The sequence below is a fragment of the Chlorocebus sabaeus genome, chromosome 11 (assembly GCF_047675955.1).
Source record: "Chlorocebus sabaeus isolate Y175 chromosome 11, mChlSab1.0.hap1, whole genome shotgun sequence".
Lineage (NCBI taxonomy): Eukaryota > Metazoa > Chordata > Mammalia > Primates > Cercopithecidae > Chlorocebus > Chlorocebus sabaeus.
Genome location: NC_132914.1, coordinates 94,127,382 through 94,149,427, shown reverse-complemented (window position 1 = coordinate 94,149,427; position 22,046 = coordinate 94,127,382). Strand labels below are relative to the sequence as shown.

At 38.6% G+C, this 22,046-nt stretch overlaps 1 protein-coding gene across 4 annotated transcripts in view; it reads right to left on the bottom strand.

Moving 5' to 3' along the window:
* Positions 1 to 22,046, bottom strand: part of CFAP54 (cilia and flagella associated protein 54) — a 377,198-nt gene that overhangs the window by 54,548 nt on the left and 300,604 nt on the right. For all 4 annotated transcript variants that reach the window (XM_008004317.3, XM_037996664.2, XM_037996665.2 and 1 more), the window contains 2 exons: positions 7,464 to 7,570; positions 1,775 to 1,907 (listed from right to left, as the gene is read on the bottom strand). In XM_008004317.3, coding sequence (XP_008002508.3) covers positions 1,775 to 1,907; positions 7,464 to 7,570 — 240 coding nt within the window. The remainder of the gene's footprint in view (positions 1 to 1,774; positions 1,908 to 7,463; positions 7,571 to 22,046) is intronic.

Genomic DNA, 22,046 nt, shown 5'->3' with positions numbered 1-22,046 from the left:
ATTCAAACACAAAAGAAAGGGAAATAACTATAGTACACTACTTGACTCAGCTGTGAACATCATTTACAGGGTCATAACACTGAATATTGATTTAATTAAATTTTGTGATGTAACAACATATAGAAGGGAAGGGAAAAGAAGAAGTTGGGGAGAAGTATAAGTGAGCTAAATCCATATATATCAGACAGGGATTCAATACATATTGTCTAAAATTGATACCTCCAAAAATAAACAATAATTTCTGGCTTTCAGCATGATTCTTCATTTTGTCTGGCTTTCTGTCTTCCAAACTGGTGGCACACTTGTTGGTACAGCATATAAATTATTTGGCTAATGAACTAATTGTTAGTGGAAGTGATATGATGGAAGTTTTATGAGCCAGTGTGCAATGTGCCCCTTCTTTCCCGCCTGCCACAGTGACTGGTGATGTTCCATGATGAAAGTGCCACCCACCTTGATGCTGGCATGAGACATGAAGCAGGTCCCCAGCTGACTCACTCAGATTTGGAGGCTTTTTGTTACCCCATCTTTCATGACTGATACTGAATATTATTTGTAGATGTGAAAGCAAATAACAAAAGCAGCAGCTAAAAGTGGAAAATGGTTGCCACTGCAGAGCAGAATTGTGGAGTGAGCAGAGGTTGGGCAACAGATTGCCTTTTTTATTTTAAGCCTTTTAGATCTATCTTTTAAACAGCTACAATAAGTACAGAATACATTTCTCAAGAAATTAGGTACAAATGGTAATTTAAAGAACAGGTAATTAGGGGAGAGCATAGGTTACCTACCCTTCTCATTTCCATAAAGGGTGAGGAATTTCCATATCTCTCCCAAAGAAGGCAAGACACTTCCAGCTTCTTTTGGATTTACCCACAAAAGAGTAGACTGACTTATCAGTGAGTTTGGGAAAAGCAACAGAGCATGCTAGGCTCAGCCCCTTCTGGGCTATCTTTGTTTATACTTTTTGGAGACACCCTACCTGCAGAACTATTATTCTCTGCTCTCCATGCAGTAAACTTGAGTGGGGCAGAAGAGAAATAGGGAAACCCTGTGGTGACACAGGTGTGCCAGATGACTACATGACTAGGTGGGCAAGTCTGGCTAATTCAGGGGTAAAATATTAATGTGCTCATTTGGCCACAGATCTAAAGCCAAGTTCACTAATCAGCTTTATCAGTAATGATGCTGACATTTTTGTCTCCATGTAACTGTCTCCTTTGCCCCAGGAGAACTCAGAACTCAGGACGGGACAGAAAACCCCCATCTCCTCCAAAACACAAACATTGGTCATCAGAAAAACAACTCAGCTGTGTGATTAGACTTAATAGCATACTATGTGGATAATAGCCTTTTTTGTTAGAAAAATATATATGCATATAAAAATTCTGAAAAAATATGCTTATCTATATTTTCTAGTTTTTCTTCACATATTTGGGTAATAAAAGTGTTTAACAGATTTAGAGTGAAAAAAGATAAAAGTAATACTGCAAAGTCACAAAGCATTATTTATTAGGATTCACAGTTATAGCAGAACGATTAATCTGGATTGGTTTGTGCTCATTCACGATCAAATTCTTGTAATTCAAATGCTTAGAAGACCCTCAGACCTTCAGAAGACACACTACATATGTGTCAAAAAGTTGAGTCATGTCTCCTACTCTGAATAAACTAGAGGCAGAAGAATCACAGAGTTCAAGTCCAGTCACACAGTTCTGCTTCGAGGATGTAAAAGGTAATCTACAGCAATGTCATTTTCCATTATTTAACAACTTACTTCCATTTCATTATCAACTGATTCCTCTTCCATTTCATACATATTTTCATTTGAGGTAATTTCAGGAGCTGCAGGCAATGATATTTCAGCTATTTGAGCAAGATTAGATAATTTCTCATGAATTGCAATAACCCTGAAAATAACAAATATATATGTATTTTATTAGAAGAGTTAAGAAAGGTATTTATTTGCAGAATCAATAACTTATATAAAGTAAGGCCTCAGTTATTTAATGAATAGATTTCTGATACAGCCAAGTTCAAGAAACATGAGCAAAGAGACACAGTCTTAACTTTCATTATGTTTACGGTCGTATTATACATGCAGATAAAAACATAATTAGAAATTGCAAAAGCACAATGAAAAAAAGGCACACATCTAAAATATTGCTGAAGATGAAAATAAAGAAAATAATTATCTATGTGGTGAAACAAAATCTAGGCAATAACAAAAGACTGACTCCTGTGGAAGTCTTAATGCCATGCTCTGACTGTCTGGCTGACCTGCAGGTAAGAATTATGACAAGTTAGCAATGACTCTAAAAGGTCAATCAAGGGACCCATAACAATTCAGTATATTGCATGTGTGTTGGGAATGGGAGTGAAGAGGGCAGAGGAAGGGAGGTAGGGAGAAGAATCAAGAAAAATGGAAAAGTAACAGCCAAAGGAGGGCACCAGCAATGATGCTGAAGACAGGGTTCACAGGCCAGCAAACAGTGATGCCCTGAACGCAGAGTGGACCAGGGGAGTGGAGGCAGAAGGTGGAAAGGCTTACAGTTGAAGAAGGCAAAGAGCCACCTGCATGGCCTCGGTGACTCCACACTACAGGCACAGCACACATGTGTTTACATATGTGTGTGCACATGCAAGTCTCCACTCAAGGAAGGAAGAAAATTTTTATGCAAAAGAAGCAAATGATCTCCAAAACAAACTGACATCAGGAACATAGGCAAAAAATTGTCAAACTTCCAATTTTCCACAGCATCCTCATCTGCAGCATTATGTAATACTTGATTATCCTAATGATAGTTCTCAGCAATAAAAAGTTAAAAATGTAATTACATATGAGAGGATGTGAATTTATATAGTATGTCTTAGAAACTTTTCTGTTAAAAAGGCAACAGTTAAATGCAAAGATTTGTTGTTAAAGTTTACTTGAAAAACTTACCCATTAAAAAATGGGTCATCCTATACACCAATAATAGACAAGCAGAGAGCCAAATCATGAGTGAACTCCCATTCACAATTGCTACAAAGAGAATAAAATACCTAGGACTACAATTTTCAAGGGACGTGAAGGACCTCTTCAAGGAGAACTACAAACCACTGCTCAAGGAAATAAGAGAGGACACAAACAAATCTTAAAACATCCCATGATCATGGATAGGAAGAATCAATATCGTGAAATTGGCCATACTGCCCAAAGTAATTTATAGATTCAATGCTATTCCCATCAATCTACCATTGACTTTCTTTATGGAATTGGAAAAAAACTACTTTAAATTTCATATGGAACCAAAAAAGAGCCTGTACAGTCAAGACAATCCTAAGCAAAAAGAACAAAGCTGGAGGCATCACGCTACTTGACTTCAAACTGTACTACAAGGCTACAGTAACCCAAACAGCATGGTACTGGTACCACAACAGATATATAGACCAACGGAACAGAACAGAGGACCCAGAAATAACACCATATATCTACAACCATTTGATCTCAAACAAACCTGACAAAAACAATCAATAGGGAAAGGATTCCCTGTTTAATAAATGGTGTTGGGAAAACTGGCTAGCCATATGCAGAAAACTGAAACTGGACCCCTTCCTTACACCTTATACAAAAATTAACTCAAGATAGATTAAAGACGTAAATGTAAAACCTAAAACTATAAAAACCCTAGAAGAAAACCTAGGCAATACCATTCAGGACACAGGCATGGGCAAAGACTTCATGACTAAAATACCAAAAGTAATTGCAACAAAAGCCAAAATGATAAATGGAATCTAATTAAACTAAAGAGTTTCTGCACAGCGAAAGAAACTATGGGTAACCTACAGAGTGAACAGGCAACCTACAGAATGGGAGAAAATTTTTGCAACATATCCATCTGACAAAGGTCTAATATCCAGAATCTACAAAGAACTTAAATTTACAAGAAAACAAACAAACAACCCCATCAAAGAGTGGGCAAAGGATATAAAAGACACTTCTCAAAAAAAGACATTTAGGCAGCCAACAAACATGATAAAAAGTTCATCATCACTGGTCATTAGAGAAACGCAAATCAAAACCACAAAACCATACTAGTTAGAATGGCAATCATTAAATAGTCAAGAAACAACAGATGCTGGAGAGGATGTGGAGAAATAGGAACACTTTTACACTGTTCGTGGAATGTAAATTAGTTCAACCATTATGGAAGACAGTGTGGCAATTCCTCAAGGATGTAGAACCAGAAATACCATTTGACCCAGCAATCCCATTACTATGTATATACCCAAAGGATTATAAATCATTCTACTATAAAGAAATGTGCACACGTATGTTTACTGCAGCACTATTTACAATAGCAAAGACTTGGAACCAACCCAAATACCCATCAATGATAGATGGGATAAAGAAAATATGGCACATATACACCATGGAATACTATGCAGCCATAAAAAAGAATGAGTTCATGTCCTCTGCAAGGACATGCATGAACCTGGAAACCATCATCCTTAGCAAACTAACACAGGAACAGAAAACCAAACACTGCATGTTCTCATTCATAAGTGGGAGTTGAACAATGAGAACACATGAACAAAGGGAGGGGAACATCACACACTAGGACCTGTCGGTGGGCTAGGGACAAGGGCAAGGAGAGCATTAGCACAAATACCTAATGCATGTGGGGCTTAAAATCTAGATGACGGGTTGATAGGTGCAGCAAACCACCATGGGACGTGTATACCTATGTAGCAAACCTGCATGTTCTGCACATGTATCCCAGAACTTAAAGTAAAACTTAAAAAAAAAAAAAAAGGGTCATCTCCAATAATGCTGGAAAAGGTGCCTGATGCATTGGAGAGAAAAGAAGATGAGGAGGTGAAAGAGTTGGTGAGTCATGCTTGGTTCCTTCAAACTCTAGCCATGAAACCTTAGACAACTCACTTAACCTCTCTGACCCTGAGGTTCCTTCTACTGTAAGACTGGAATAAGAAAATCCACTTCATCCAATTCATAAGGCTTTTGTAAGGATGAAATGACATAAGTATGTATGTTCTTAACCACAAGGAACTACATGAAGGAAAGACAGTATTCTAAAATGCCATTTTTTAAATTCTAATACCTAGAGAAAGAAGTCTTGTCTTCCACAAATAGCATAGCTTTCCTTTATAATACTTGGGATTCTAGGAAGGATAAACCATTTTTTGACATTTGGGTTGCAGATTGTAAATGAGTGTCCAGAACTTCACTGCCTGTGCTGGCAGAGTAAATGGCCCCGTCTAGCTCCACAAACAGCCATCTGGGACCAGGCAAAGCAGGCTGAGTCCTCATGCAAAGAGCAACATCGGATGACCTGAGTCTTGGTGTGAGGCCTGGACCCCATGACTGCACCTGCCTACATCTTGCTTCCTCCGTTTGTGCTCTGGCATACATTTGCCCCTCACCTCTCTGTCCTCCCATGTACTTCTTCATTTCTGTCCTCCAGGTCAACGCCTGCTCCAGCTTTTTAAACCTTGGCACCACAGACAAGCATCTACCATCCTGTCTGGGCTCCCCACAGCCTCTGCTCTCATTTATTGACTCCTAGGCACTCTCTCCCAGAGTCTGCCATGGCCTGGAGGGCAGGACCAAGTTGCAAGTAGAAACAAGGATGACTGGAGGTTTAAAGGCAGAGACAGTAGGCAGGGAACTTGATCTTGGTCACAATAGCACAATTTAGATAGAACTACACAGAAGGCTTTATGTCTGTTCATTAAGAACACTATTGTTTCCTTTGTTGCTGTAAAAAAATGCAAAGAATTAAAATATACTTTTTCTTAAGAGAACTTAACTAGGAGATGAGGAAGTGAATTATAAAAGGAGGATTTCCCAATTTGCAGGTTATCCAAGTTTCTTCTTCTCTGGCCTATGTTTTTCTGACCTGTTTTACTCCTACTTTGCTTTACTCCTACTCCTACTTTGGTCCAAAGGATGATTAGGACCAGTTTCCCATGTACTAATCTTGAGCCTCATAAGAACACAAGGAATGCCACCCAGGATGAAAGAAATAGTTTATTTTCACAGTGCCACCAAAGGACAAGGAGATAAAAGATTGTTGGGCATGGTCCTCTGTGATGCCCTCAGTGGCTGGGGCTTGTCACTAATTTTAGAAACCCTAGTATTGATCAGAAATACACCAAAATTCAAAACTTTTTAGAATAAAAGAAAGAAGCTTATCAGTTTGATGACTTTCTACTTTATAAAAATTATACTCATTTTCATCATGTGGGGCTGGAAAAAATCTACATTTCTGGTTTTACAAAGCAAGTGCAGAATTACCTGATTTTGTTGCTTAGCTATGCTGCTCTATAGCCTGTACCTAAGTTTTCAACCATTTCACTTGGAAAAGAAGAAAGGAAATGGAAAGGAAAAGGAAAACAAGGAAGAAAATAAATTGAATGAAAATATAGAGGAGAAGAGTGGAGGGAAGGAAGGGAAGAAGAGGAGAGAAGAGGAGAAAAGAAAGAAAAGAAGGAACAAATAAATTGACTGAATAATTGAAAATATGCCAGCTCTTGAACAGCCTTTGTCTCTTTCATGGTGATGCCAAGAAGTCATTCAAAATGAAAATCATGGAACATAAACAAGACTCTCAAAGGAAGGACAGAGAAGCACTAATTCTCTGTTTACCAAGCCATTGATGGAACAGGCATTAGTGGTTAAGCCTTTCAAAGCATGTTCATATACTGTCTATCTTGGTCCTGACAATAACCCTGAAAGGCAGGCAGAGCAGTTATGATCATTTCCATACTAAATGAAGGAAATGGAGGATAAGGTCAGAAGGGCAATGAACAGTGAAGTCAAAAATAAACTAAGTAATAAATTAAAAAACAACAACAAGGAAATTTGTAAAGTGAAACAGGAAGAGAGAAATGAGGCATGAGCAAAAAGTTAAGAGATATGACCTGTTTGATGGAGAGGGAGGAAAACAACCTAGATGAAGCAGACTTCTGATTGGGCACAGAGGGAAAGGTGGACCAAGGGAGGTAGTAGAGCTTGGGCTTAATTTTGAAACTCCATACAAAGCCACATTAAATTATTTTTTAACCACACTGAAACTACAGGCAAAATATAGTACAGACAACATCCTTGCGCTCTCTGTAATCTCTATGAAGCATGTATGAACTGTTCCTTCGGCAACCCTCTGTACTATGATTAGTATTATTTCCATTTTACTAATAGGAAACTGAAGTACAGAGGTTACACAAACTGCCCAGGGTTGTGAAGGTAATAAGGGGCACAACTGGTATTTGAATGAAGCAGGCAGGATTCAGAGTTCATGCTCTTAACCACTGCAATATAATATTCCTCTAAACAAAAGGAAGATTCTTCTAGAAGTGTCTTTTAGCAGGTCTCCTACACCACACCTTGCCAATTACTGAAAGAGTCTATTCTCATGAGAAATAACAACAAAGACAATTCGAGTTGTGGAATTTTTACTTGCCTATTCAGTGGAATCCATAAAGAGCCAACACATGTACTGTTACAAGTGGAATGTCTAACATCTGAAATCTTCACAGGCTTCAAATTATATGCATACAACAATAAAACCTATAAGAAAAATAAAAGGGGTATACAATGCGACATCAAAATTAGAGTTTACCTCAAAAAATACAGCAATAGTTCACAAAATAATATCACTGTACATTAAAAAGTATTTGTTTAGAAGAGAAAAATTGGGTTTTCAATTCACCCAAAAGAGAAATGATGTGAACCAGAATTATACAAAGGTTGTAGGATGAAAATAAATACTATTTGGTAACAATATGATATTATTTTTCAAGAGTGACATTTTGTATTGCACTTAAGTTTATATTTCAGCCTTTGAGGGCCCTCTACAGTAAGTATTAAGCATACACCTGGTAAATAGCCAACTTTGTTCCTTGTTACTTCTCAACATATACCATTCCCATAAGTGGGCATAGTCATTTCTATGAGTTCACTTATGCTGTTCCCTTCCTCTTCTCTCCATTTACCCAATCCACACGCAGCTTTCTAGCCACCACAGCTAAGATGAAATGTCCCTTGATGATTCATGCTCCAGTAATTTCCCTGTTGTTCAGATTCTGACAATTCTTGGAGTCAGTTGCATGTTATAGCACCTACTTAGTTAAGGATTTGTAGTGTTTGAGAGTCACAGAACCTTAGAGATAATCTGGTCTCATTCCTTCATTTTAGATATAAGAAAGCTATTGTCCAGAGTTGCCAATCAAAACCGAGTAATTAGGCATATTGAGGCTCAGAGAACAGAGCCCCAAAGTAACAAAGGACATTAGAAGGCCTTAGAAACTATCTCAGAACCAAGACTTTTTAACCCAGCACAGGTAGGGACTCTCTCAGGAGGTTCCCGTATCTGCCTGAGAAAACATCTTCCAAAAGAAGTACAATAGTCTTGAAGCTCCCTTTCTAGGAATCTCATTAAATAACCAAGAAAGATTAAGTACCAGAGAGGAGAAAAGACTAAAAGTCATCACCTTGCCCTCACAGAGTTTTTGTCTATTCTTCTGAGGGCAGCTTGGAGAGACTGCCTGGGAGACTCTATCTGCATAATCAGACAACCTTTGTTTGCAGTGTTGTGCTACCTCTCTTCTTCCCTAACTTCCCACAAGCTATTGTCGTTCTTGGTCCCTTTACACAGATCATTTAAAAACTATGGTCTGCCCTTTGGGTCCATTCAGTTCTGGTAAAAATCATTGATGACTCCTCAAAATTGCCCATATCCCCAGCTTCCTCTCCCTGAAGGAAGAAACCTGAAGAAGGGTATATAAGCTTCTGAATCTCTCTGGGTAATTGGGTAATCATTCTTTTGTTATTTTCCTGTGCTTATACACATTACTAAATTTGTATGCTTTTTCTCCTGTTAGGCTATCCATTGTCAGTATTATTTTGGTAGACTTTAGACCCAAATCTTTAGAAGAGGATGAAAAAACTCTCCTCACCCCTAAAGGCATATGCCTTTACCTCTGCTTCCTCACAAAGTAAACTAAGATAAGAGTAAAGGTATTTTTAGGTATTTTTAAAAGGCATAAGTCCACAAGGACAGAAAGAACACAAGAGGAGATGAAGCAGACAAAAGATGTTAGCAACACTATGAAAGACAGAAAGCACCTGGAAGAACAAAGCTGACTCAGCAGAGAGGAAAGGCTGTGTCCTAAGTGTTTTCAGAGGGGTTGCCAACAACAAGCATGACTGAGATCCCCGACAAGCTCAGGAACTGAAAGCTCAGGTACCTTTAAAGGCAGGAGTAGGTGGTACTGCAAACAAGGAGTAACATTAGACAACCTCCCTTTCATCTGGGTGGGTACAACCTGGAGACTCCTCCTTTCCCTTGCCTCCTCTCTCCTGGCTGACCTTCTTCTATTTTGCTCTCTGCTCATGTTAAATCAGAGAGGATCTATGCTGAGGGACGTTAGGTACAGGGCTCAGATGCTTTACTAAAAACATTGTAATTAAGTGAAAGTCTGCATTCTGAATGAGAGACATCCCCCTACCCCACAACAGCCCTTCTTAGAATGTAGTAAATTAGGCAGGTGTCTAAGAGAATTGTCTTTGGGGAAACTGATATGTCAAAGAGAAAAGACCTACAGATACTGAAATGTCATCATCCTCCAGTGAAACTACTGGCTCCTTCTGCAGTTACCCTATAATGAGGCCCACAAATCAATGTCTAACCAAATATGCTTTTTAGTGCTTCACTTCAAACATAAATGGACAGTCAAGAGTCACTAGACAGGAAATGAAAGGCAAAAACTAAAACTAACAGAAGGGAAATTGCAGAATAAGATATAAGACAAAGATCAGGAGAAAACTCCAATGAAACCATAACTAATATCCTCAGATAGAAGAAAGACAATGTTGCATCTGTGAAACAAGAACAGGATACTATCAAAATGGGACAATCAGAGAACAAGGAAGACCACTTAAAAATAAAAATATGATCAAAACAACTAAATAATAAAAGATTCAAAATATAAAGTTGAATCCATCTCCCCAAAAGTGAAACCTAAATTTAAAAACATAGATAATAGGGGAAAAAATGAGAAAAGTAAACACTTAATCCAATTGGTTCAATATCTGAATAATAGAAATTCCAAAAGGTAATAAGATAATCAGAGGGAGGAAATTATTAAATAAAACAAATTTCCATGAACTGGAGAATATTAGTTTTCATTTTGAAAGGGCCACCCTAAATATCCAGCACAACAGATGAAAGACTCACACCAATGCGCATCATGAAATCTCAGTACATATGGGACAGAGGGAAGACTCTGAGAGCTAGCAGAGTCACAAATAATGAACTAGGAATCAGAATGGGATCAGCCTTCTCAACAGCAATGCAGAGACATTGCTGTTGACAATGCCAGAGACAGTGGAATAATACCGTCCATGATTTCAGGGAAAATAACTGTCAGCCTAGAATTTTAGGCCAAGAAAACAATGAATTAAGCATTAAAATAAAGATATTTTGTTAGACATTCAAGGTCTTTTTACCTCCTAGGTAATCTCAGTTAGTTTGCTGCACCCCTGTTACCATATAAGGGCAATGTAGTCATGGTATTGGCCCTTGGCCAAATCTGAGTAAAATGTGTTAACTAGTAATTAATGCAATCCTGTTCAAGGGTCTGAAACAGACCAGAGAGCAGCCTGTAACATCTGGTCTGCATTTTTTATAAAAAATGTGCATACTGATGATTGGCAGTTAGATCTATTATCTTCACTTCTATTATTGAGTCTGGGCCCACACGTGTTTTTGACTACACAAAGAGATAGAAAAGGCTCCTCCTCAGATAAGAGAGCAGCTTGAGACCAAGATATGTCAGATTTTGGTGGTTTATAATCCATAAATGAACTGTGTCCTATGTGACTGAGACACTGAAAGCTGCCCCTGGATATCTTAAGTGTCTCGAATGATTACCTGTGCTTTCTTTAGCCTTCCATGCCTTATCCTTTCTTTGTGAAGTCTCATGAATACTCTGAAAAATTAGAACCTCTAATACACCCTTTTTCAGGAAGCTGGAAGACGTGTTCATCTGACCCAAGAGAGCAACTCAAGACAGAAACAGGAGACCCAGGGAACCCAACTTAGAGAAAGGGAAAGGAATATGCAGTAGGGTGATGAATGTGACTCTTAAGATGATAGTTGAGCCATAAAAGCAATCAATGTGGAGCATGTCTCTGAAGAAGAAAAACAAATGGAACTGAAAGATAAACTGATGAGTTTGACCAAATGGAGAAGACTGTATAGTTCTTTGAAAGTTTGGGAAGAATTAGAGATCCCAAAATAAACAAAAATAAAACAAAAGACTGGTTCTAAGTTAAAGGCAACTTTTTTCTTCTGGAAAGAAGGCAGAAATAAAGGAAGCAGTAACCTACTTGGCTCACCCATGAATGATACTTACATAGTCATAATGCAAACGCAGACTATGGGCAAGTCGACATTCATGCCTCTGGCTTCCTCATTTGTGAAATGGAGATGTGTAATCCCCATTCCATGAATTGCTCCTGTGAGGATTCAATGAGTCCATGTGAAGTGCTTAGAGCAATAATAATGCTCTAAGGCATTATTTTAGTTCGTGATCATTCCTGGCTCCTTACTCTTTCTTGGTGCCTCATTCTTCATATTCTCTTAGACCTACTGCTAATCCCAAGATGACTTCCCATTAGATCTCCCAGCCAGTCCTTGCCTAATCTACTAATCCTTAGTTCTATTCCCGCTTGTCTTCACTCTTCAAGGGACAAGATTCACCCTATATCACCTTCATACTTCAGGGTGGATTCAGGAGGAGACAATACACTCATGATGGAACTTTCAATGCTCCCTTACTCACTTCTGCAAAAACTAGTTTTCCAATGGCAAAGAAGTGATATGGTTTTGAAAAACACTGAGGACTATTGTATTTAAAATGTGTCTTATGTTTAGAATTCCTTATAGCCCAGGAATGAGTGAAAGAAGAGCTCTCTTGTATTAGATGGAGTTGATTGCCTGACTTCCTCATCTTTGTATCTTAATCACCTAAAAAAATACCTGGCATATGGTATGTACTTAATAAATCTTTTATTAATTAGTAAGCAGCTAAATTATATGTGTTTGTAAATAAATCAATAGTAGGGATGAGAAGAGTTTGGTTCTCATTCCTATTTTTGTCACTAATAAGTTGTGGCATTGGTCAAGTCGCTTTACCCACATGGGACCTTGCTTCTTCCTCTGTAATATGTGAGCATTGAATAGATGTTCTCTTAGTTTCTTTTTAGTTCTGAACTTTGCCTTGGGTGGTACCAAGAGAAGTCAGAGAAGGTTTCCAATGCAACATACTATATGATGCAGCAATGGAGAATCAACATTAGAACTGTAAGCTGCATTAGTAGCAATGGCCCAGAACAGTGCTTCTCAAACTTGAATGTACATAATAATACCTGGGAGATACTATTAAAATGCATATTCTGACTCAGTGGGTCTGAACTGAGAGTCTACATTTCTAATGAGATTCCAGGGGATGCTAGTGCTGCTGGTTCTCAGCCATACTTTGTGTCGCAACAGCTATTTCAAATGTCAGTCCCTATCTCCCTTATACAGCACAGCTTTTGCCTTTCCAAGCTCCCTGAAGCTGGATGTTATTTTGGGCCCCATCTGAAGGACCAGGCTCTAGCTAATCACATGGTCAACAAGGCCCAAAATCCAGAGCACCTCAGAGGGAATCCCTGGGCCTCTGCATGATCCCTGAGTTACAGCACTCCCAACATCCAAGTTGGTCATTGGGCTCCTGCTTTTATTATGACTTGGTAGCTTTCCCAGGAACTCTAACTCTTCCTTCAGTAACTTGCTAGGGCTGAACTTGTCTTAAACGCACAGCTTGTTTATTTGGAAACCTGAAACAGAGTCTAGCTTTTATTAGGGGCATAAAGTCTTCCAGAAAAGAGTACTAGGTCCACATATCTTGTTTATAGACTGGCTGGATTCCTGCACTAAATAAACATACCTCCAAATACCATTTCAGTTGCATTCACGTTTGTGTTTTCACTTGGCAGAGTCTTGCTCTTCAGTGATGTCCTTGCTCAAACTTCCTGCCTTTGATCATCCTTATCCATCTGAGTCTTCTATAGCCTTTGAATACCTTGCCTTGGACTGTCCAACTGCGCTCAGTAAAACGGCCTTTGTTTTTTGCTTTTTTTCCAAGTTTATTTATTTTTTCCAACTTTATATATAGAGAGAGTTTGGCTAGTGACAAAGTCTTGGCTTTTAGAGTACTCATCACCTGAATAGTGAACATTGTACCCAATAGGTAATTTTTCAATCTTCACCCATCTCCCACCCTCCCACTCTTCGTCATTTCCAATGTCTATTATTCCACTGTGCATGTCCATGTTTACTCATTGTTTAGCTTCCAATTCTAAGTGAGAACATGTGGTATTTGGCTAAGTTATTTTAGTTAGGATAATGGCCTCCAGTTATATCCATGTTACCACAAAAGACATGATTATTTTTTATGGCTGAGTAGTTCTTTATTGAGTCCTCTATTGATGGATACGTAGGTTGATTCCATATATTTGCTATTGTAAATAGTGATGCAGTAAACATACAAGTGCAGGTATCTTTTTGATATAATACTTTATTTCCCTTTGGATATACACCTAGTCATAGAACTGCTAAATCCAATGGTGGTTCAATTTTTAGTTACCTGAGAAATCTCCCTACTTTTTTCCATAAAGATTGTACTAATTTACATTCCCACCAAGAGTGTATAAAAGTATTTCATCTTCTCCAATTCTGTAATTCCATCTTGCCAATATCTGTTTTTTTTTTTTTTTTTTTACTTTTTAATAAGTCATTCTGACTGGTGTAAGATTATATCTTGTCATTTTAACTTTCATTTCTCTGATGATTAGTGATGTTGAGCACTTTTTTGCATGTTTATGGAAAACTTGTATATTTTCTCTTGAAAAATAAATGTTCATGTTTTGAGTCCACTTTGTAATTTTTTTTCTTGTTGAGTTGCTTGAGTTCCTTGTAGATTCTATTTTTTATACCAGTACCATGTTGTTTTGGTTACTATAACCTTGTAGCATAATTTGAAGTGAGGTAATGTGATGCCTCCAGCTTTGTTCTTTTGGCTTAGATTGCTTTGGCTATTCCAGCTCATTTTTTGTTCCATATGAATTTTAGGATTTTTTTTTCCTAATTATCTGTGAAAAACGTTGAACCTGTAGATTGCTTTGGGCAGTGTGGTCATTTTAATAATATTGATGCTTCCAAACCATGAAGATGGAATGTCTTTCCATGTTTGTGTCATCTACACTTTCTTTCATCACTGTTTTGTAGCTTTCTTTTTAGAGATCTTTCATGTCCTTGGTTAAATATATTACTAGGTATTGTTTTATGTAGTTATTACAAATGTGATTGCCTTCTTGATTTGGTCCTCGGCTAGATCATTATTGGTATATAGAAATGCTACTGATTTCTGTACGTAAATTTTGTATACTGAAGCTTTACAAAATTCATCTATCAAACTAAGAGGTTTTATGGTGGAGTCTTTAGGATTTTTTAGTTATAAGATCAGCAAACAGAAGTGATTTGACTTTCTCTTTTCCAGTTTGTATGTCTTTAATATTTTTCTCCTGCCTGATAGCTGTGGTGAGAACTTCCAGTACCATCCTAAATAAGAATGGTGAAAATGGGCATCCTTGCCTTGTTCCAGCTTTCAGAGAGAATATTTTCAACTTTTCCCCTTTCAGTCTGATATTGACTGTAGGTTTGTCTTAATTATGTCTTCATCATGTTGAGGTATGTTATTTTATGCCTAATTTGTTGAAGATTTTCATAATAAAGGTATGCTAAATTTTACCAAATGCTTTTTCTACATCTGTTGAGATGATCACATAGTTTTTGTCATTAATTTTCTCTATGTGATGTATCACATTTATTGATTTCCATATGTTGACTTATAATGGCATCATTGGGATAAATCCCACCTGATCATGGTGTATTATCTTTCTGCTAGTATTTGGTTGAGGATTCTTGCAACCATATTCCTCAGGATATTGGTCTGTAGTTTTCTTTTTCTGTTATGTCCTTGTCTGATTTTGGTATCAGGGCAATACTGGTCTTACACAATGAGTTAGGAAGAATTTCTTCTTACTCAGTTTTTTGGAATAGTTTTAGGAGTATTGGTATTATTATTCTTTGTAGTTTGGTAGAATTTGGCTATGATTCCATCTAATCCTGGGTTTTTTGTTGATGCTTGGAGATTTTTTTTATTACTGATTCAATCTTGCTACTTACTATTGGTCTGTTCATGACTTTTATTTCTTCCTACTTCAATTTCAGGAGATTGTATGTTTCCAGGATTTTATCCTTTTCCACTAGGTTTTCTAGTTTGTCTCATATAGTTGTTCATAATAGTCTCTGGTTATCTTTTGTATTTCTGTAACATCAGTTGTACTGTTGTGCCTGGAATTGGTGGGTTCTTGGTTTCGCTGACTTCAAGAATGAAGCTATCAACCCTCACAGTGAGTGTTACAGTTCTTAAAGATGGTGTGTTTGGAGTTTGTTCCTTCTAGTAGGTTTGTGGTCTTGCTGACTTCAGGAGTGAAGCTGCAGACCTTCATGGTGAGTGTTACAGCTCTTAAAGGCAGCATGTCTGGAGTTGTTCATTCCTTCCAGTGGTTTTGTGGTCTCACTGGCCTCAGGAGGGAAGCTGCAGACCTTCGCAGCAAGTGTTACAGTTCATAAAGGTAGCACATACGGAGTTGTTTGTTCCCCGCGTCCAGAGCTGTTCTTCCCTCCCAGTGGGTTTGTGGTCTCGCTGGCGTCAGGAGTTAAGCTGCAGACCTTCGCGGTGAGTGTTACAGCTCTTAAACGTGGTGCAGACCCAAGGAGTGAGCAGCAGCAAGATGTTTTGTGAAAAGCAAAAGAACAAAGCTTCCACAGCATGGAAGGGGACCCGAGCAGGTTGCCCCCGCTGGCTTCAGCAGCCTGCTTTTATTCCCTTATCTGGCCCCACCCACATCCTGCTGATTGGTCCGTTTTACAGAGAGCTGATTGGTCCATTTTGACAGAGTGCTGACTGGTGCATTTACAATCTCTGAGCTAGACACAGAGTACTGATTGGTGCATTTACAATCCTTTAGCTAGACATAAAAGTTCTTCAAGTCTCCACTAGGTTAGCTAGATACAGAGTGCTGACTGGTGCATCCACAAACCCTGAGCTAGACACAAGAGTGCTGACTGGTGCATATACAATTCTCCAGCTAGACATAAAAGTTCTCCAAGTCTGCACCCCACTCAGAAGCCCAGCTGGCTTCAACTAGTGGATTGTGCACAGGGGCCGCGGGCAGAGCTGCCTGCCAGTCCCTTAAGTCCTATGCTGCACCCACATTCCTCAGTCCTTGGGTGGGTGGTCGATGGGACCCCGTGCCCTGGAGCAGGGGTGGCACCCATTGGGGAGGCTTGGGCCATGTGGGAGCCCATGGGGCATGGTGGGGTGGGGGCGGTCATGGCGGGCTGCATGTTCTCGGGTTCCTGCCTGTGCCTCTCCCTCCACACCTCTGGGGGAGCAGAGGGAGCCAGCTCTAACCTCGGCCAGCCCAGAGAGGGGCTCCCACAGTGCAGCGGCAGGCTGAAGGTCTCCTCAAGTGTGGACAAAGCAGACGCTGAGGCCAAGGAGGCGCCAAGAGCCAGTGAGGGCTGCTAGCACATTGTCACCTCGTGATGTCTCCTTTTTAAATTATGATTGTGTTTATTTGGTTCTTCCATTTTCTTAAGTCTAGCTAGTGCCTCGACAATTTTGTTTATCCTTTAAAAAAAACCCTTTGTATTGTTTTTTAGTCTCTATACCATTTAGTTCTGTTCCGAGCTTTGTTATTTGTTTTCTTCTGCTAACTTTGAGTTTGGTTTCTTCTTGTTTTTCTAGTTCCTTGAAGTGTAACATTAAGTTGTTAATTTGTGACTTTTCAACTTTTTTGATGTAGGCATTTAATGCTATGAACTTCCCTCTTAGCACTACTTTTGCTACATCCCACAGGTTTTTTTCTTTTTTAATGTTGTGTTTTCATTTTCATTCATTTCAAAAAATTTTTAATTTCCATCTTAATTTCTTCATTGATCTAGTAATCTTTCTAGAACATGCTGTTTAATCTCCATGTGTTTCTAAGATTTTGGAGCTCCTCTTAGTATTGATTTCTAGCTTTATTCTATTGTAGTCTGATAAATTCTTTGACATAATTTTTATTAAAACAATCTGTTAAAACTTTTTTTATGGCCTAATAGGTGGTCTATCTTGGGGAATGTTCCATGCACCAATGAAAAGAATGAATATTCTGTAGTTGCTGGATAAAATATTCTGTAAATCTCAGCAAAATGAATTTTGTATAAAGTCCAACATTTATTTGTTAATTTTCTGTCTTGATGATCTATCTAGTGCTATGAGTGGGATGTTAAAGTTGTCCACTATTATTGTATTGCTGTCTATCTCTTTCTTTAGGTTTAGTAATATTTGTTTTGTGAATTTGTGTACTCTGATGTTGTGTGCATATGTATTTCAGATTGTTACATCCTCTTGCTGAATTTATCCCTTTATCATTATATAATGATCTTCCTTGTCTTTTATTACTGTTTTTTATTTAAAGTTGGTTTTGTTTGGTATAATGTAGCTACTCCCACTTGCTTTTGGTTCTTACTCCTTTGGAATATCTTTTTTCACCCCTTTACTTTCAGTCTATTATGGGTCTTTATAGATAAGGTGAGTTTCTTATAGGTAGCATATAGTTGGATCATGGTTTGGTTTTGTTTTTTAATCCATTCTGCCAATCTGTATCTCTTAAGTGGAAGATTTAATCCATTTATATTCAAAGTTAATATTGATATATGAGGCTTTGTTCCTGTTACATTGTTAATTGTTTTCAAGTTGGTTTATAAATCGTTTCTTTTTCTCTTGTTTTGTGGTTTGATAAGATTCTGCCATGTTGCCACTTGATCTTTTCTCTTCCTCTTTTGTGTGACTGTTTTATAAGAACTGTAAGTTTTATATTTCTATGTGTTTTCATGGTGGTGAATATCAACCTTTTGTTTCCACGTTTAAGACTCATTTGGGCATTTCCTGTAGGGCCAGTTTAGTAATGACAAACTCCATCAGCATTTGCATGTCTGGGAAAGATTTTATTTCTCCTTCATTTATAAAGCTTATTCTGGCAGTATATAAGATTACTGACTGACAGTTTTCTCTTTCTGTACTTTGAAAATGCCACTGCCTTCTCTTCTGCCCTGTAAGATTTATGCTGAAAAGGCCACTGTTAGACTAATGAGATTTCCTTTATAGATGACTAGACACTTCTCTTTTGATAATTTTACATTTTTTTTCACTTTGACTTTTGACATTCTGAAGACAATATGCCATGATGAAGTCTTTTTTGCAATGTATTTGCCTGAGGATCATTGGGCCTCCTGTATCTGGATGACTGACTCTTTGCTATATTTGGGAAGTTTGCATCAATTATGTCCTTAAGTAAGTTTCCTAATCTTTTTGATCTTTCTCCTTGGAAATACCAACAATTCATAAGTTCTGGTGATTTACATAGTCCCAGATCTCTCAAAGACTTTGTTCATTCTTTTTCATTCTTTTTTCTTATTTTTGTCTGACAAGAGTATTTCAAAAAACCCATCTTCAAGTTCTGAGATTCTTTCTTCTGCTTACTCTAGTGTGTCACTAAAGCTTTCAAGTGTATTCTCTATTTCCTTCAATGAATTTTTTAGTTCAGAAATTCTTTTTTTTAAAAGATATTTATCTCCTTGTTAAATTTTTCATTCATACCCTGAATTGATTTTCTGATTTCTATGTATTGGTTTTCAGATTTTTCCTGCATTTCACTGAGGTTCTTTCAAACCAATATTTTGAATTCTTTAGCCAGCATTTCAAGGAATTTTTTAAATTAGGATTTATTGCTGGATGATTGTTGTGGTCCTTTGGTTGTATCATATTTCCTGCTTTTTCATGTTTACTATGTCCTTCCATTGATATGTGCATCTGATGTAGCAGTTGCTTGTTCCAATTTTATGAAATTGATTTGGAGGGGACAACTATTTTTTCCTGAGGGTGTACATATGTTGTTGGTTGAGTAGGCTATTTTGGCTTTGATTTTGGGTGACTGCAATAGTATGAAGTTTGTGTTACTTCTTTGACAATACACAAGATCACTGGTATCCCTGATTTCCTTGGTGGCTTAAGGTAGAGTTATTAGTTGAGGATGCGGTGAAGTTTTGCTGCAGATTTGGACACAAACTGAGCTGTCTCCAGACCCCACTGGTGGCAGCAGTGGGGCAAATGTGCTTGTTTTTAAGCCTCAGAGCAGGTTACACAGGCTCCAGTGTTAGTGAATCCTGGAGGGCTGAATCATGGGCTTCTAGGTGGCTTGCTTAGAAGTTAGTAGTGGGAATGAGATTCCATCTCATGCCAGCTAGAATGGTGATCATTAAAAAGTCAGGAAACTACAGAGGCTGTGGAGAAATAGAAACACTTTTACACTGTTCATGGAGTGTAAATCAGTTCAACCATTGTTGAAGACAGTGTGGCAATTCCTCAAGGATCTGGAACCAGAAATACCATTTGACCCAGCAATCCCATTACTGGGTATATACCCAAAGGATTATAAATCATTCTACTATAAAGACACAGGCACACATGTGTTTACTGTGGCACTATTTACAATAGCAAAGACTTGGAACCAACCCAAATGTCCATCAATGATAGATAGGATAAAGAAAATGTGGCACATGTACACCAGGGAATACTATGCAGCCATTAAAAAGAATGAGTTCATGTCCTTTGCAGGGACATGGATGAAGCTAGAAACCATTTTCTCAGCAAACTAACAGCACTAGAAAACCAAACACTACATGTTCTCACTCATAAGTGGGAGCTGAACAATGAGAACACATGGACACAGGGAGAGGAACAGCACACACTGGGGCCTGTCTGTGGGTAGGGAGCAGAGCATTAGAACAAATACCTAATGCATGTGGGTCTTAAAACCTAGATGGCAGGTTGATAGGTGTAGCAAACCGCCATGGCACATGTATACCTATGTAACAAACCTGCACGTTCTGAAAATGTATACCAGAACTTAAAGTATAATAATAATAATAATAATAAAGAAGTTAGCAGTGGGAGTAGTGGGCCAGATGTGTGGGCAAGTTCTCAAGCCCCTAGGCAGCTGGTGTCATATGGGTGGTGGCTATAGCACTGATGGAGCGACCTACTAGGACCCAAGGAGTCCGTGTTGGTGTTCTTGGTAACTGCAATGGATTGAGTGGACTAGTCCTCTGTCCCACAGTTGCCCATAGCAGGGCAGTGGGTATTGTCCTAAGTGTGCTTAGGATAGTTTGATCTCCCCTGTTGCTCCCCTGGTTGGGTGGCAGCTACAGCTGCATTGCCTGGAACTCGGCCCAAGAGTAAGGTATAGCCCAACATTAAACTCTCAAAATGGTGCCAGTTGTGGGTTTGTGACCAGAGTGGGTGGCCCTGATCCCCCTCAGGAGAGCAGCATGGGCAAGAATCAGTAATGTATGCAGTCTGCTTGAGTCTTGATCTCACAGCAGCCTGTAGCAGGGTAGTGGGTATTGTCCTAGGTATGCATAGGAGAGATTGGTTTTCTTGTTCCTCCTTGGTCAGGCAGCAGCTGCTGCCACATCAACTCAAACTCAGTCTGAAGGTGGGGCACAGCCCAGCGTTAAACTCTCAAAACAGCACCTTAGGCCTGCAGTCAGGGAGGGCAGGACCCTTTCAAGCCATGCAATGTGAGCAAGAAGCTGTGGGAAGTGTGGTCCACTCACTTCTCAGTTTCACAGCAGCCCATTGGAGGGCAGTGAGTATTATCCTAGAAATGCATAGGAGAACCTAGTTCCCTGTTCCTCCTTGGCCAGCTGGCAGCTACAGTCATGTCAGCCCAAACTCAGACCACACAACAACCTTTGTAGCAGCAATGATTCCCTCCAAATTAGTTCTCAGGTGCCCAAAGGAAGGGCCAGCTACTGATTCCTTATTATCCCTCTGCCCTATTAGCTGTGACTTGTATTCCTTGAGCCTTCCCAAGTTATAAACATAATTCAAATTTATTCTGTTCCTCAAATGAGCTACATCTTCCTAGGAATGCTGGATTCTAAAAAGAGCAGGAAGATGAGACAGGATAAAGTTAAAAGTCCTAAGGTACAATCTGGGGACAAATTTGGGCAATCAAACCTTTAGCCATGCTTACATCTTCTTACAGTTAAACTGTAGTAGTATGTCTCTCTGACTTAAATAAACTACTTTTTGCAGCTATTTTTAAAGCCATTGTCTGGGAGGTTCATTAAAATGATAGTCCCTGGTAGCCTAGTTGGTATTTATCCCTGTAAGATTTTGAAATTGTTCAAAAGATGCTTAGTTTGTACAAAGTTCCAATGAATAACTTGTAATGTGGTTCTATTATATTCTATTAAAGATAATTTTGTCAACCAGGATAGAACAATTTCTACCTTGTATACCCAAGAAGCTAAGATTTTCAAAGTTGTAAACTTAATTCCAAAGTATTGTAGCACGGAGTATTAGCCCTCTGAATTATTGAAAAATTTCATATCAAAATCCCCAGTGCTGGAATTTCAACTCTGCTGCCGCTAGCATCCCTAGTTCCTATTGGTATTTATGCTTCAATGTGGTGAATAAACTAAAGGGACCAAGTGGGTGGATCAAGGGATGTTAAATTGCATTGTCACACAATGATTCTTTTTGTCCCTGAAAACTCCAAAGCTCCAAGTCAGTTATTAATTTTCATTACCATCCTTTCAAGAAGCTAGAAGTGCCCATAGCCAGGAGCATCATCTGAAGACTCAATACAGCACCATGCTCAGATGTGCAGACTCTGGAGTCAGATTGCTTCAAGCCTGACTCCTTGCCCACTAACATTCTTCCATCCTGTGTCTCACTTCTTTTTTTGTAAAAGGGGGCTAATGAAAGTGTTTATCTTACAGAGTTGATGTGAAATGATGGAAGTAAAGTGCTTG